We start from the raw sequence: 14,584 nt of genomic DNA on the forward strand, positions 1-14,584 counted from the left end.
ACAGTTTCAAGTGTCCTCAAAAGGCATGGGGAACTAACTGAGCGCCTTTCAAGGTACCAATTCTTAAAATTGCAGAATATTACTATTTAAAATAGCAATTATACTTTTAATTACTTCTGATATTGTTAATCTCAATTTTATTAGAGACTCTGATAAAATGATTTTTGAGCGTCTACAAAAGGAATTTGAAGCTGCACGTGCTTCCCAAACTCAAGGCTGGTTTATTTACAATATTAGTTTTCTTCTTTTATCATTACAAATTTAAATATTCTAAGATTATTTATCTTTATTGCACAGAAGTTTGTTTGGATACAGAACAGTGGAATGATGGTTTATTGGCAACAATAAGGGAACGGGTCTGGGTTCTTTTTTTTTTTCTTTGGCTCTCATGATCTTTCTAAAATGAATGGAATGGAATGCAATTCCTTTCCGACTTGGAAGGAATGGAGAATTCCAGTGGTATTCTGATTATTATATGTTATGGCATGCTTGTATCAGGTTCATATGGAGGCTGAAAGAAAAGCAATGCAGTTGCCTCTGGATTCAAACATGCTGCCAATCTCTATGTTTAATGACAAAATAACATATAAAGTTGGAACCAAGGTATTAAATATGTAAAATTATCTTGTGGTGTTAAATGCAAGAAATACCAATCTACTTGCTTTTACATCATCATTGTACTTTGAAAGATCTACCAAATTATAGCAATGCCATGCGAACATAAAGCAAGTTTTGCAGCTGTAATTGGGGTAAAATTTTTCAAGCAGTGAATGGGAAATGGTTTTTTGCTTTTGAATATTTTAACTTTATGCAAATAAATTAGTAAAATCTTATGTAATAATTAGAAGACTTGGTTCTGATAGAAAAATTTACCCCAAGAAGCATCTGGAAGCCACTCTAAATGCTTGTTATAATAGTGCAAAACTAACCTTAATATCATTAAAGTTATGCTGTTGAAGTGTACTATGAATTTGAGTTAAAAAAAAACTGATAAGCAACAATTTTTTATTTTATTTTTCATATGTGAAGAACAATTTTTTGTTTGAACAGGTGATATGTTGTTTGGAAGGAGCACGCATTGGCATACAATATGAAACATCTTTTGCTGGTGAGTTGCATACTTCGTATTCTTTTTTTTTTTTTTTTTTTTTTTTTTTAAATCTGTTATTGTTTGTGTTTGTAAATGATGTAAAATGGTAATTGGTATTATTTTTGACTCGAATTGAGACTGATGTCAATTGAACAAAAGTTGCAATTTTTTGTCACACTTAGAAATATGGAACAAGGTCAGTCTCTCATTTGTGCAGAAGACATAAATGCCCTTCTCATCTCGTGCATTTAAAAAATAAAATAAAATGAAAGTGAAATTAGGTTGGTATTTGTGTAGGCGAAGCGCGTGAGCTGTATCATTGTGTTCTGGAAAGCAAATCATTTCTTGAGAAGATGACTGTTCTCCAACACACAGTTCCTTTCTTTTTACCAATACGTGAAGTAGAAAACGATCTTTTATCCTCAAATGCAATGGTAATATTTATTGTTTATTTATTTTGAATAATAATTTTTTTTTTTTTATCTTGATACATGACTCTACCATGCTTTTTGCTTTTTACAGAAATTTATAGATCACATTGGAGACCTATTGCAAGCATACGTCGATAGACGAGAACAGGTATTTATTTTCACACAATAAATAAATGGTTGAAAATCTACCACGAAAATCTTCAAAAATAGAAAAAACATTTACTTGTCCAAGTTGGAATCCATGAAAGCATGCAGCAAATATCAGTGAGCATTTCGGATTCAAAATGACTAAAATGCCCTTGATTGTTATTGTAGGTTCGCCTCATAAAGGACTTGTATGGTAACCAGATTGGACAACTTTATCACAGTCTTCCCTACCATATGATTGAATTCGTTGTCGATGATTTTGATTGGTCAGTACTTATTTTTATAACTTATTTATATTTAAAAATTTCTGTGAGTAATGTTTTTTTTTTTTTTTTTTTTTTTTTTCAATGAGGGTATTTTGGTCTTTTTAACAAGTGTGGAACTTTATATGTTGCAGCAAGGTAACAGTGAGTCTTAGGTATGCAGATCTGTTGTCTATACTTCCAACTGGTATCAGTGTGGTGGCATGGCCCATGAACCAATCAAAGAAGTCCCCAACTGGGGGCAAAAAGGGAAATGTGCTTCATGGAAGCAACAAGAGTCCAATTCGATTATCCTATGCTGAAGATGCACTTCGCACCCTTAGTTTGCCAGAAGGTTATACATAAAAATATTCACTCGTAGTTAACCAATGTTTTAAGTAAGTTACAAAAATGGTCCCTCTGCTTTCTGATTTTTACCATGTGTCCAAATTCAAAACCTTTCCTTATTTCAAGGTTTCGTATTGATTTTCATCCCTAAAACAAACCTTTAAATCAATATGAAAACTTAAAATAAGGACCAAAATCGATATGGACAACAATTGAAAAAGATTTATACGTTGCGGCTAAAATCAGAAAGCACAGGAACCATTTTTGTAACTTTTTTATGATTGTTATAAAACATCATTTAGAGGTCTTCAATTGACAAAAAAAATGATGTTCTGTTACTGAATTAGCATATGCGGAGATTGTGCTAAATCTTCCGGAAGCTCTTGAGCAAAATGTTGAACCCAAGGATCCTGTATCTACCTAATGAAACGCGCCTCAAGTTTAAAGCTGTACAAAGTCTGTTAAACTCAAACGAATGTGGTAGTTGTGTAAAGTTGATGTTCATTGACTTTTATTTCCTTTTTAAGTTCTCTTTTTAGGCACCGGTTTTTTATTTCATCTTAATATTTTTTTGTATGTTGTGCACTTTACTATTTTTACTAAAACAGGCAACGTATTCTAATTACCTACACTAGTAACTGTTGTAATGTAATCGATATTAAATGGTCCTTGTGCTTGATAAAATCAACCATCTCTAGTCTTATATCACAAGTTTTTTGTATGGATGATACTTATGGTTTCAAAATCTTACAAAGATAGTTGTTTTGGCTAACGGTGTTGTGAAATGACATTTATCCTTCCTATAATAGGGATTATTTATCTAATTTGTCTATATTTTATTATTGTTTTTATAATTAAACTTTTTTTTGACGTTTTGTTTGAATGTATTGATTGGTGTTTTTTTATGCTTTTGTTTACATTTCTTGAAGTTTTGTTCGTCTAATTTTTTTTTTTTTTTTTAAATTTTGTTTTATGTTTTGGTCGAATACATTTATTAATGTTTGACATTTTGTTCGAATAATATTTTTTACGGTTTGTTTGAATACTTTTTAAAAAAAATATATATTTTGTTTTGTTGATTGGTGTTTTTTTTATGCTTTTGTTTACATTTCTTGAAGTTTTGTTTGTCTAATTTTTTTTGAAACAAAAATTTGTTTTATGTTTTGGTTGAATACATTTATTAATGTTTGTTTGACGTTTTGTTCAAGTAATATTTTTTATGGTTTGTTTGAATACTTATATATATATATATATATATATATATATATATATATATATATATATATATATATATATATATATATATATATAGGGTAAAGTGAATATACCTAACAACCTTATATAAGCTTAGGTACCTAACCCCATCAAATTACGTCATTTTGCATTAAATTTTCATTGCAATCATCCAAGGTTCTTAAACTTTATTTACTTCAAAAAAAATTGGAAATTCATCATTATATTTCTCCTGCATTCTTTCGTTTGTAGCGATATCAGGTGGTATTCGATAGAAAGACGTGATGTAAAAGAAAGATATTGGTGAAAGTCCAAAGATTTTAGAAACAATCAAGTTATGGGGTTGAAGTTTAAGAACCTTAGGCAATTACAATATAAATATCATACAAACCGATGTCGTATTATGGAGTTAGGTACCTAAGCTTATATAAGATTGTTAGGTATATTCACTTTTCCCATATATATATATATATATATATATATATATATATATATATATATATATATATATATATATATATATATATATATATATATATATATATAGGGTTAGGTTCATTTGAGATCACCTATATTTTGTGAGACGCATTTTTTTATTTATTTTTTATTTTTTTTAGTTGATTCATGTTCCGAAAATCATATTTAAAAAAAGAATTTTTTGATTTTTCCATTTATTTTGCATTTTAAAATTATTTTTAGAATATGTACAGTGTAATATTTTATTTAGAATATTTCACCTATTTTAAAAAAAAAAAATAGAATTTGTTTTTTATTTTTTTTTAGTTAATTCAAGTTCCGAAAATAATATTTAAAAAAAGAATTTTTAGATTTTTCCATTTATTTTGCATTTTAAAATTATTTTTTAGAATATGTCAGTGTAATATTCTATTTAGAATATTTCACGTATTTTTCAAAAAAAAAAAAAACAAAATTTTTTTTATATTTTTTTAGTTAATTCAAGTTCCGAAAATAATATTTAAAAAAAGAATTTTTGGATTTTTCCATTTATTTTGCATTTTAAAATTATTTTTAGATTTGGTCTCACGGTCTCACAAAATTAGAATGGTCTCAAGTAAACCTGAACCTATACACACACACACACACACACATATATATATATATATATATATATATATATATATATATATATATATATATATATATATATATATATATATATATATATATATATGAAAATCGAGCAATCTAGTCACTTTTGCATTGCATTTTATAAAAAATAACCGCGTACATTTATTTTTATTCAACTTCAAAGATTATCTTCTACCAGTTTAGAGCCCTAACATTTGTGGATATGCGTCAATTTTTTATATGATTATACGTTTAAAATAAAGTTGAGTGTTTTTCATATGATTTTATTTGATTAATTCTAATTACTCACAATTAACCATCGAAATCGAAGTAAAATGAATTATTTCCAATTAATCACATAATTTTACAAAAAACACTTCGACTTTATTTTGAACATTTAATCAATCAAAAAATTGACACGTACCAACAAATGTTGGAGCTCTTCACCAGTAGAAAACAATTTTTGAAATTTGAATAGCGCCAAACGAAGAAAGTTCAATACAAAGTACGAAATGGGTGTTCTCGACAGGGGGACCATAGTACTGGGTGAGATTTGACCCGTTTAATAACACGATCCAAAATGTAAGCATTCGAGACTAAGTGGTTATTTAAAAAAAAAAATTTAAAAGTGGTGATAGCAGCAACTTGAGTGTGATTTTTTTATCATCAGATTGAGGTGAGTATCCTCAATATACTTGTGGGTAGAACGTGCCAATATCGGCCCTTTGGATTATGTCGTAGGAGGTTGTCTTTGTGACACTTACCGATATGCTTCTATGTGCTCGTTGTCTTTGTGACTCTTGCTAGTATGACTGTAAGCTTAGATGTGGGGTGAAATAGACCCGTACCGATGGAAAGATACTGAAGGATTATGAAGGGACTCAGGGAGTCGAAAACTGACTCAGAGAATCGGAAGGGACTCAGGGGTGAAATAGACCTGCTACAACTTTAGACTGATATGAATGTATGGTATGTGGTATTTTGGGGAATTCACTAAGCTTTGTGCTTACGATTTATATTTAAATGTTGTTCAGGTACTTCCCGTTCAAAAGGGAAGGGCCCGACATGATTGCATCGTATCCACTTCTATTGTCATTTTTTGATTTTTGGATTGTACTCTAATAACTATATTTCTACTATAACATACTTTGATGGTTTTTGAAATATATAGTTGATGGTTTTTTTGATTTTAAACAAAATTTTTACTTAGTATTTTTGGGCTATTAAATTTCCTCTACCTATGCAACCTTCCATAAAATTAATTCCATGTTATAGCTTAGCTTTCATAACCAAAAGAGAACCATTGGAGATGCTTACCTAATCATCCTTTCCAAAATACTTCAATCCATCCTTGGCCAAATTGCTAAAAGAGATCAGATTCTTTCGAAGATCTAGTATGAACCATCAATCTATTTCCTGACCATACCATTGTGCATCTTGATTTGTACTGTGCCATTGACCTTTACCATACTCATCCAATCATCACACATCTTGACTGTTGCACTCTTTAAATGAGTTGAACCATTAATGATTATACATCATATGAGAAGATTCTCTAGAGTCCAAGATCCAAGCATCAGCAGAACTAGTTATATATACAATCAAAGCTTCATCATCATCTCATTCAACAGAATTCCCTTAAACCGCATATACATTTTCGTTGTTTCTTGATTCAACCCCGTTATTCCCTTTCCTTAGCAATGGAAAATCTCTTCTAAAGTGCCCCCTTTCCTTATAGTTATAACATCTAAGGTTGACCTTAGATTCAGAACTTGACTTCTATTTGTTACCTCCACCTTTATCTAATATTCTTCCTCAACATGCGAACAAACTGAAACTGGAAACTTCTTCTCCAACTAAACTTTTCTTTTTCAGTTCCTTGGACATCAAATAATCCTTCACATCATTCACTATGATTGTTGTCCTATCATGTAGGATGGTATCAATGAAATTCTCATAAGAATTCAGCAGTAAACGTATGATTGTTGGTAGAGCCTGTTCGTCAAAGAATTTTTCTGATACTTGTCACACAATTTCTCCAAAATCCCATCAACACTCTTTTGATCCACGACATCTTTCAATACCTTGTTTGTTAAACACAAAATAATAGCATTTTGAATTCTTACCATAATATCCACCTTCTTATTAGCCGTTATGTCCTTTGGTCATTTCGCTTATGCTGTCAATTCCACTGTGCATCCTTATTGAGCCAGAAGAGCCTTCATCTTTACCTTCCACAAAGTGAAATCGTTCGAATCATTGAACTTCTCCAAATCGAACTTGTGAGATGCCATCTTCAATCAACACAACACCAAACTTAACTCTGATACCACTTGTTAGGGAAGCAGACAACACTTGTTAAGAATCAGAAAAAATCAGATACCACTTGCCAAGATCCGATGACTCGTGTTAGGAAGTAATGCGTATAATACACGAAACCAAAAGCACACAAGACATAATATTTACGTGATTCGGTAAATGTGACTTATTCCTATAGGCAGGAGGGGAGTATTATTATTCATAGATTTCACAAACAAATATTACAAGTACAACCAACATAGATTCAACCTACTCACTAATGATACAAAAACCATTTTCACAAATGACTAACAGGCATCCCTATTTATAGTCTGGGGATCAAACCTGAAAACCTAATGGGCCAAAACCCATTAATCCATATGCCCATGAAAGGAGTCAACCAATCATAATCTGCCATGCAACTGCTTCTGGAGCCTTTATCATTGAAAGGCATTACACTGTCACCATTAATACACCACTGGCCCATTAGGTGTAACTGAGTGACACCTCCAGTGCATTGCACTTCGTTGAGGTGCCATGACGACACATTAGGTGCCATGAAGTGACACCTTGCATTTAGTGGAACCTCTTGTGCATTTCCTTGAGCATCCTTGGAGAATCTTGAGCATCATAGTGTATATCATAGCATAAGTGGCACATCAAGGGATGTCATGGAAAATAAGGAACACATGTGGCACACCAGCTTCATGTGTGACACATCAAGTAACCTAATGACACATCATGATTCTCTAGTAGCGCATCATGATGATCAGTGGCACATCCTTGCTTCAACAATACATCAGCAGAACATCAATACTCCAAAGTACACCATGACACACTAGAGTGTCGCATGTTCCTATATGTTGACACGTCCTTCTTTAAGATGACACATCCTCCTTTAAGGTGGCACATCATCCATCAAGATGGCAGATCCTCCTTCTAGATGGAACATCTTGATTCCAAAGTCCTTAAGTTTTCACAAAAATGTTGGTTTTACCCTTGGACGCGTTTTAGGTCCAGTAAAGCCCGAAGTTTTGTTTAATTTGTTCATTTTTACACTTGTAGTCGGTTTCCAAGTAACCTACCAATTACCTAATGCCAGTAAAGCCCTTGAATTTTTAAAAATGTTCGGATTTACCCTTACCTTGATTTTTATTTTGATTATTATTATTATTATTATTATTATTATTATTATTATTATTATTATTATTATTTAATACAGTTTAATGTATAAAAATATTTTATACATACATTTTTAAATGTATACAAATATTTTTATTAATATAAATATATTTTTAAAATATATATACTTGTATTTAGTATTTATATACATTTGAATTCTCATCTATTCCATTAAAAACATATTTATGTAACCTCCGGAATCCCAGGTATATTATTTGATATATTTTTTTTTGAATTATGTGAAGGAACTCGTCGAGTTGATGCGTAGACTCGCCGAGTAGGGTCGTGGTTGTTCATCCGGGTTCGCATTGGACTCGACAAGTCCATGAGTGGACTCGGCGAGTCCACGCTGTTTAATGAAACCCTAATCCTCAGGGGTTGGAGCCTATTTAAGGGTACTCTTAGCCTCCCATTGCGGCTACCAGTCCCTTGAGAGCACCCTTGGTGATCTATATCGTTTGGAAGGAAGGAGAAGCCTTTATTGATCTTTCTATCCTTGTCTTGGCAAAAAGAAGGTGATCAAGAGAAAGAGGAGGTTGAAGGAAGTGTGATTCAAGTGGTTTCAGAGTCCAGAGATTCCAACTTAAGGTATTCATTCGGACCTTCTTCAGTTTTAGTATTGAACTTAGAGATTAGGGTTTTCTAACCTCTTGTGAGGATGTTTATGTGGAGAAATTGGTCCCTTATCGAGTCTATGCTTTAGATCTGGACTCAAAGAGGTTCAGAGACTTCAATCCAGTATGCTTTATGGGTCCTTGAGGGGTGATTGGACTTAGGTTGCCATTTTTGGGACTAAATCACCATTTGATGCCATTATGTATGTATATAAGCATCAAGTTTCGAGATTTACGTGATTATATTGATTGGGAAGGTCAGATCTATGGAATTGAGGAACAGATCTGACCTCAGGAGGTCAAAAGAATCTGTGCATGGCATGTACTCGCCGAGTTGTTCTTGGGACTCAATGAGTTGAGTCAAGGTAGCCACACGATTCATGCCTGGGGACTCATCGAGTAAAGGGAGGGACTCGACGTGTTAAATGGGACTAAGGATTTAAGTCGAGACAGGTGGACTCGCCGAGTTGCCCAAGTGCACTCGCCGAGTCGGGTCAAAGTTTGACCATTGACTTTGGTTGACTTTTAGGGTTTTGGTCAGCCGCGAGGCCTTTGAGTCAGAAGGGGAGTAAAATGGTCTTTTACCCTTCTGAGGATGTTAAGAAAGGTTAGAGTACAATTATATTTATGGGAATATTTGCCTTATGTGTTTAGGCGGAGGCTAGATTGCATTCCTACCGAATCAGTGATTTACCGAGATATCAGAGGTGAGTCTTCTCACTATACTATACCCGGAAGGGTGTCTATGTGTGACCGGAAGGTCGGATATGTTATAAGAAGTATGCATTGTATGTGATTAAGTTAACTATTTTGTATGTGCTATGTATGCTATGCTTGATATGGGCAGGAAGGCATTATGTTATGGGTCGGAAGGCATTATGTTATAGGCCAGAAGGCATTGTGATGTGGACCGGAAGGTCGACGCGGGTAGGACCGGAAGGTTTACCGGGTTGGAACGGAAGTCCCCTGAGACACATCGACTGGAAGGTCATGGCCTGGAAGGGCGTATACGTGTGAGTGGTATCTTGGAGAAACTCACTAAGCAATTATGCTTACAGTTGTTGTGTTATGTGTTTCAGGTACTAGCGAGGACCGTGGGAAAGCGCCAGCATGATCTGTACACACTGACGGAAGATTTATTTTATGATCTTGGGATTTGATATGTTTTGTATTATGATTATGATACATTGGATTTTTATGGCTTGATTTGGATGAAAACATGTTTTAAGAAATGAAAATTTTGTTTTGAAATTTCACGTCGTTACAATTTATATATTAAAAAAGTATTTATTTGTATATATATATATATATATATATATATATATATATATATATATATATATATATATATATATATATATATATATATATATATTCATATAAAAATATATTATATACATATAAATATAAAATATATATTTATATGGATTATATTATATAAAATATATATTTATATGTATTTGTACATGTTACTAACTATAAATATGTATTTATTCCATAACTATTTGCATAAGATAGTTTTTATACAAATGAAACACATATTTATATATATTAAATACAAATGAAAACGTATTTATACATTTCCAAACATATTTATATGTATTAAATACAAAAAAAAGTATATTTATACATTTAAAGACATATTTATACATTTATAAATATTTTTATTTGTATTTAACAGATATAAATATGCATTTCCTCTATATAAAAACTATAGTATGCATATAATTATGAAATAAATACATATTTATACTTGGTAATATGTACAAATACATCTAATTATATCTTTTATATAATATAAACCATATAAATATGTATTTTTATATTTATATGTATATAATATTTTTTTATATGAAATAAATATATATTTATACCTACTAAATACAAATAAATACATTTTAACATATAAATACATTACTACAGGAATACATAAGGTTTCAAATGTATATAAATACTAAATACAAGTATGTACATTTTTAAAAATATATTTGTATTAGTAAAAATATTTTTATATATAAATATGCATTTTTATATTTAATAGATATAAATATGTATTTCCTCTATATAAAAACTATAATATGCATATAATTATGAAATAAATACATATTTATACTTGGTAATATGTACAAATACATCTAATTATATCTTTTTATATAATATAAACCACATAAATATGCAATTTTACATTTATATGTATATAATATATTTTTATATGAAATAAATATATATTTATATCTACTGAATACAAATAAATACATTTTAAAATATAAATACTTTGCTATAGGAATACATGGGGTTTCAAATGTATATAAATACTAAATACAAGTATATATATATATATATATATATATATATATATATATATATATATATATATATATATATATATATATATATATATATATCTATATATATATATATATATATATATATATATATATATATATATATATATATATATTAAAAATATATTTATATTAGTAAAAATATTTTTATATATAAATATGCATTTTTATATTTATATTTATATAATATATTTTTATATGAAATAAATATATATTTATACCTACTAAATACAAATAAATACATTTTTAACATATAAATATGTTGCTACAGGAATACATGGGGTTTCAGATGTATATAAATATTAAATACAAGTATATATATATATATATATATATATATATATATATATATATATATATATATATATATATATATTAGTAAAAATATTTTTATACATATAAAAATGTATGTATGAAATATTTTTGCACATTTAAAAATTAATAATAATAATAATAATAATAATAATAATAATAATAATAATAATAATAATTATAATGATAATCAAAATAATAAAAATAGATGTCACACCCCCAAACCAAGGATGGCGGAAACGTCCGGGGGTGGAAGACTTCATGTAGAGTATCATAACAATGAGTATAATAGTGCTCAAAGTAAATACAACCATCACAAATATAATTGAAAAAGTTACATCAAAGCACATGTTTACATGATTCACATCAATTACATTATGATACAAAATGAACTGTTTGACGATTTATCGTCTCATCCTCAAAACGTTGTTGATTTCCTGTTTTCACTGAATTCCTGAGAATTCAAGTAGTTTTGAAAAAGTGTCAACACAAAGGTTGGTGAGTTCATAAGAGATTTCGTTAGAAAAGTTAAAAGTTTTCCTTGTAAAAGCGTTAGAATATGTATCCAGAAAATCCGATATTTTCTTTAAAATCTGTGTAATATAGTCTTATGACCGAAGACCAAAATGTATAAGTAACCTCTCTTACTAATAGAAAATGATATGTGTTTAAATGGACATGAACGCGTTTGAATTAAATGAAATTTCCGTATTTTCTTATGTTTGTTAATACGTTATGTATATGTAGTCCTAAATCCGAGGACCGAGAAATAACGAGTATTGGCCATACTTAAAGATATAAATGTGGTTTCAAATGATGTGTAGGCATAATTTACCAAAACCGAAAGTGTACAGTGATATCTGTACTCATTGAGATAAAAAGTAATTTTAAATCGACATAAAACCCATTTAGGTTTTATAAATAAAATCCCGTAAACTTTATGGATTGTTATATCCCTATGTGAGTCGCTATAATCATACTATGACTATGTGAACCTGCCACGATGTTTCTCAGGCGTCGCGAAACTGAAATGACATTTGTCACCCTTAGACCTGCAGGTCCCACTGTAGCTAGCAGCAAGGTGTGGGGTGTCAAACCCAATATAGATCTATATACAAGTATCACATTCTCCCTCCAGGAGATTCTGATTATAACTACCAGGAATTATATCCCGCACTCGGACGTACGGGAAGAGAATGTCTCACAATTTAGGTTAACAAGTTTACGTGAAATGTGTGTGAATGTAAATCTTTTCTGTATGAACGTACCCTTTTTGTACGAGTGTGTTGTGTGATGTATCATAAACTATACCTATTATAGTTTATCTAAAATTTTTGTAATATGTAAGAACTCTTTTATGGAAATGCATTAATGTTATGAATCCATTAAACTATACTTTTTATAGTTTATTATACGTGTTATAAAATGAATGTATAATATTTATTATGAATGACTTAGTTTCAGTTCATGATGATAAACTAACAAAGAAACACATTCAATAATTATAACTTATGATTAAACACTTTGCTCAACATAATACAAAGTGTTATGATATCTATATGCTGTTAGCTAACTTTAACCATTCTGCACTGTTTTGGAAAAATCATAGAAAAATCATACGAAGTCGAAAACTAGATCCGTAAATTCTGAGAGTTCCCAAAATGTGTCTAGTTTACTCATAATTTTTATTACGATTTTTACTGAGCTCCAACTTGGGTGAATAAGTCCAAAATCATAGACTGGTCCGGATTGTTGTTTGAAATGATAGGTAGTTTTGTAAAAATCACCATAAATTGTAGAAAAATCGTATGGAGATGTGCAAGTAGTCATTTTAAAGCTAAGAACTTGAACTATTTGCAACTTATACAGTTTTGAAAACAAAAATGTTTAAGTTGCCCAAAACAGTCCATGAATGGAGTTGAACTTTTCTGATGAAGGCTGTTAGAAAAACTTAGTTATGTTCTTGGTGTTTTAACTTGTATTCCCCCCCCCCCCCCCCTAAAAACCTGAGAAAACATGAAAATGTAGGGGTATGAACTCACCTTAAGTGATTTCAGTAGATGATTGTTGAAGAATGGAAGTGTTTAACTCAAGAACACTTGGAGATGACTTGAAGATTTTCGAGAATCTAACATCATAGTTATGTAGTTTGTGTAAGCAATCAATGATTTGAGTAGAATGAAGTGCAATAATCATAAGGAGAATGAGTTATACTTACTAAGAGTGGAAGAACACTTGAAAATCAGCCTTGAATCTCGAATTTGGTAGAGAAAAAGTTTGAGAGAAAAGTGGTGTTTGATTCTTGGTGAAATGAGAGCAAATGAGAGAAATGAGGAGAGAGGATGTTTGTTCCAGCTCTAAAAACGTGGGAATGGGTGGAAATTGAGTGTAAGGGACATTGAAGTGACCTAGGTAAGCTGGGGAGGTGTGTCTGGTCATAGAGTGGGTGTGGGGTGGTTGCTTGTGACATAAGTTAAGGCAATGTCAACACTCCACCTTAAATAAATCCCCCATTAGATCTTTATTATTTAGATAATGATTTGCATGAAAATATGTTTAAAGTATGAATATTTAGGGTTTATTATGTTAAAATGTAATTTCTGGAGAAAATCCCGCGTTAAAATCACGAAAAACGGGCTTAAAATGTTAAAAATATCAAAAATGGGCTAAAAGTGACAAAATTCCGAAATCTGGCCGAGGTTCGGCCTTCTGATGCTCGAACTGAGAGGAGAGAGGGCAGAAACCGAGAGGGGAGGAGAAACCGAGAGAAGAGAAGAGAGAGAGCAGAGACCGAGAGAAGGGAAGAGAGAGTAGAGACCGAGAGAGCAGAGACCGAGAGAAGGGAAGAGAGAGCAGAGAAGCGAACAGAGACAGAGAGGAGAGAAGGAGACAGAGAGGCAGGAGGAACCGAGATGCGAGCAGAGACAGAGAGGCGGCATGGAACCGAGATGCGAGCAGAGACAGAGACCGAGACAGAGGCTCGGTCCTCGCGAGTTTCGGCCCTAGAGGCCTCTCTTCTTGGTTTCGGTTCCTAAGAAGGGTTTCGGTTCCTAAAGCCCATTTTACTCGTTTTCACTCCGTTTTGAGCCGTTTTTGACCCGGTTAAGGGTCGGAATGACCCGAATGATTCTAAAAAGTTACGGGAACTTTTGAGTGAGATTTGGGAGAGATTTCACATACTTGGAGAGGTTTGGGAGAGATTTGACATTCTTGGAGAGATTTCTCATACAAAGAGATATTTGCGAGATTTCAC

At 31.3% G+C, this 14,584-nt stretch overlaps 1 protein-coding gene across 4 annotated transcripts in view; it reads left to right on the forward strand.

The window, feature by feature from the left end:
* LOC144997903 (centromere protein O) overlaps positions 1 to 2,942 on the forward strand; it is a 4,674-nt gene extending 1,732 nt beyond the window's left edge. For all 4 annotated transcript variants that reach the window (XM_078957766.1, XM_078957768.1, XM_078957767.1 and 1 more), the window contains exons 4-13: positions 5 to 53; positions 145 to 215; positions 298 to 356; positions 499 to 603; positions 1,051 to 1,108; positions 1,388 to 1,524; positions 1,613 to 1,669; positions 1,837 to 1,934; positions 2,066 to 2,265; positions 2,606 to 2,942. In XM_078957766.1, coding sequence (XP_078813892.1) covers positions 5 to 53; positions 145 to 215; positions 298 to 356; positions 499 to 603; positions 1,051 to 1,108; positions 1,388 to 1,524; positions 1,613 to 1,669; positions 1,837 to 1,934; positions 2,066 to 2,265; positions 2,606 to 2,682 — 911 coding nt within the window. In that variant the 3' untranslated portion in view covers positions 2,683 to 2,942. The remainder of the gene's footprint in view (positions 1 to 4; positions 54 to 144; positions 216 to 297; positions 357 to 498; positions 604 to 1,050; positions 1,109 to 1,387; positions 1,525 to 1,612; positions 1,670 to 1,836; positions 1,935 to 2,065; positions 2,266 to 2,605) is intronic.
* The last annotated feature ends 11,642 nt before the right edge of the window (positions 2,943 to 14,584 follow it).

The sequence above is a fragment of the Lactuca saligna genome, chromosome 5 (assembly GCF_052625555.1).
Source record: "Lactuca saligna cultivar CGN05327 chromosome 5, ASM5262555v1, whole genome shotgun sequence".
In the NCBI taxonomy this organism is placed as follows: domain Eukaryota; kingdom Viridiplantae; phylum Streptophyta; class Magnoliopsida; order Asterales; family Asteraceae; genus Lactuca; species Lactuca saligna.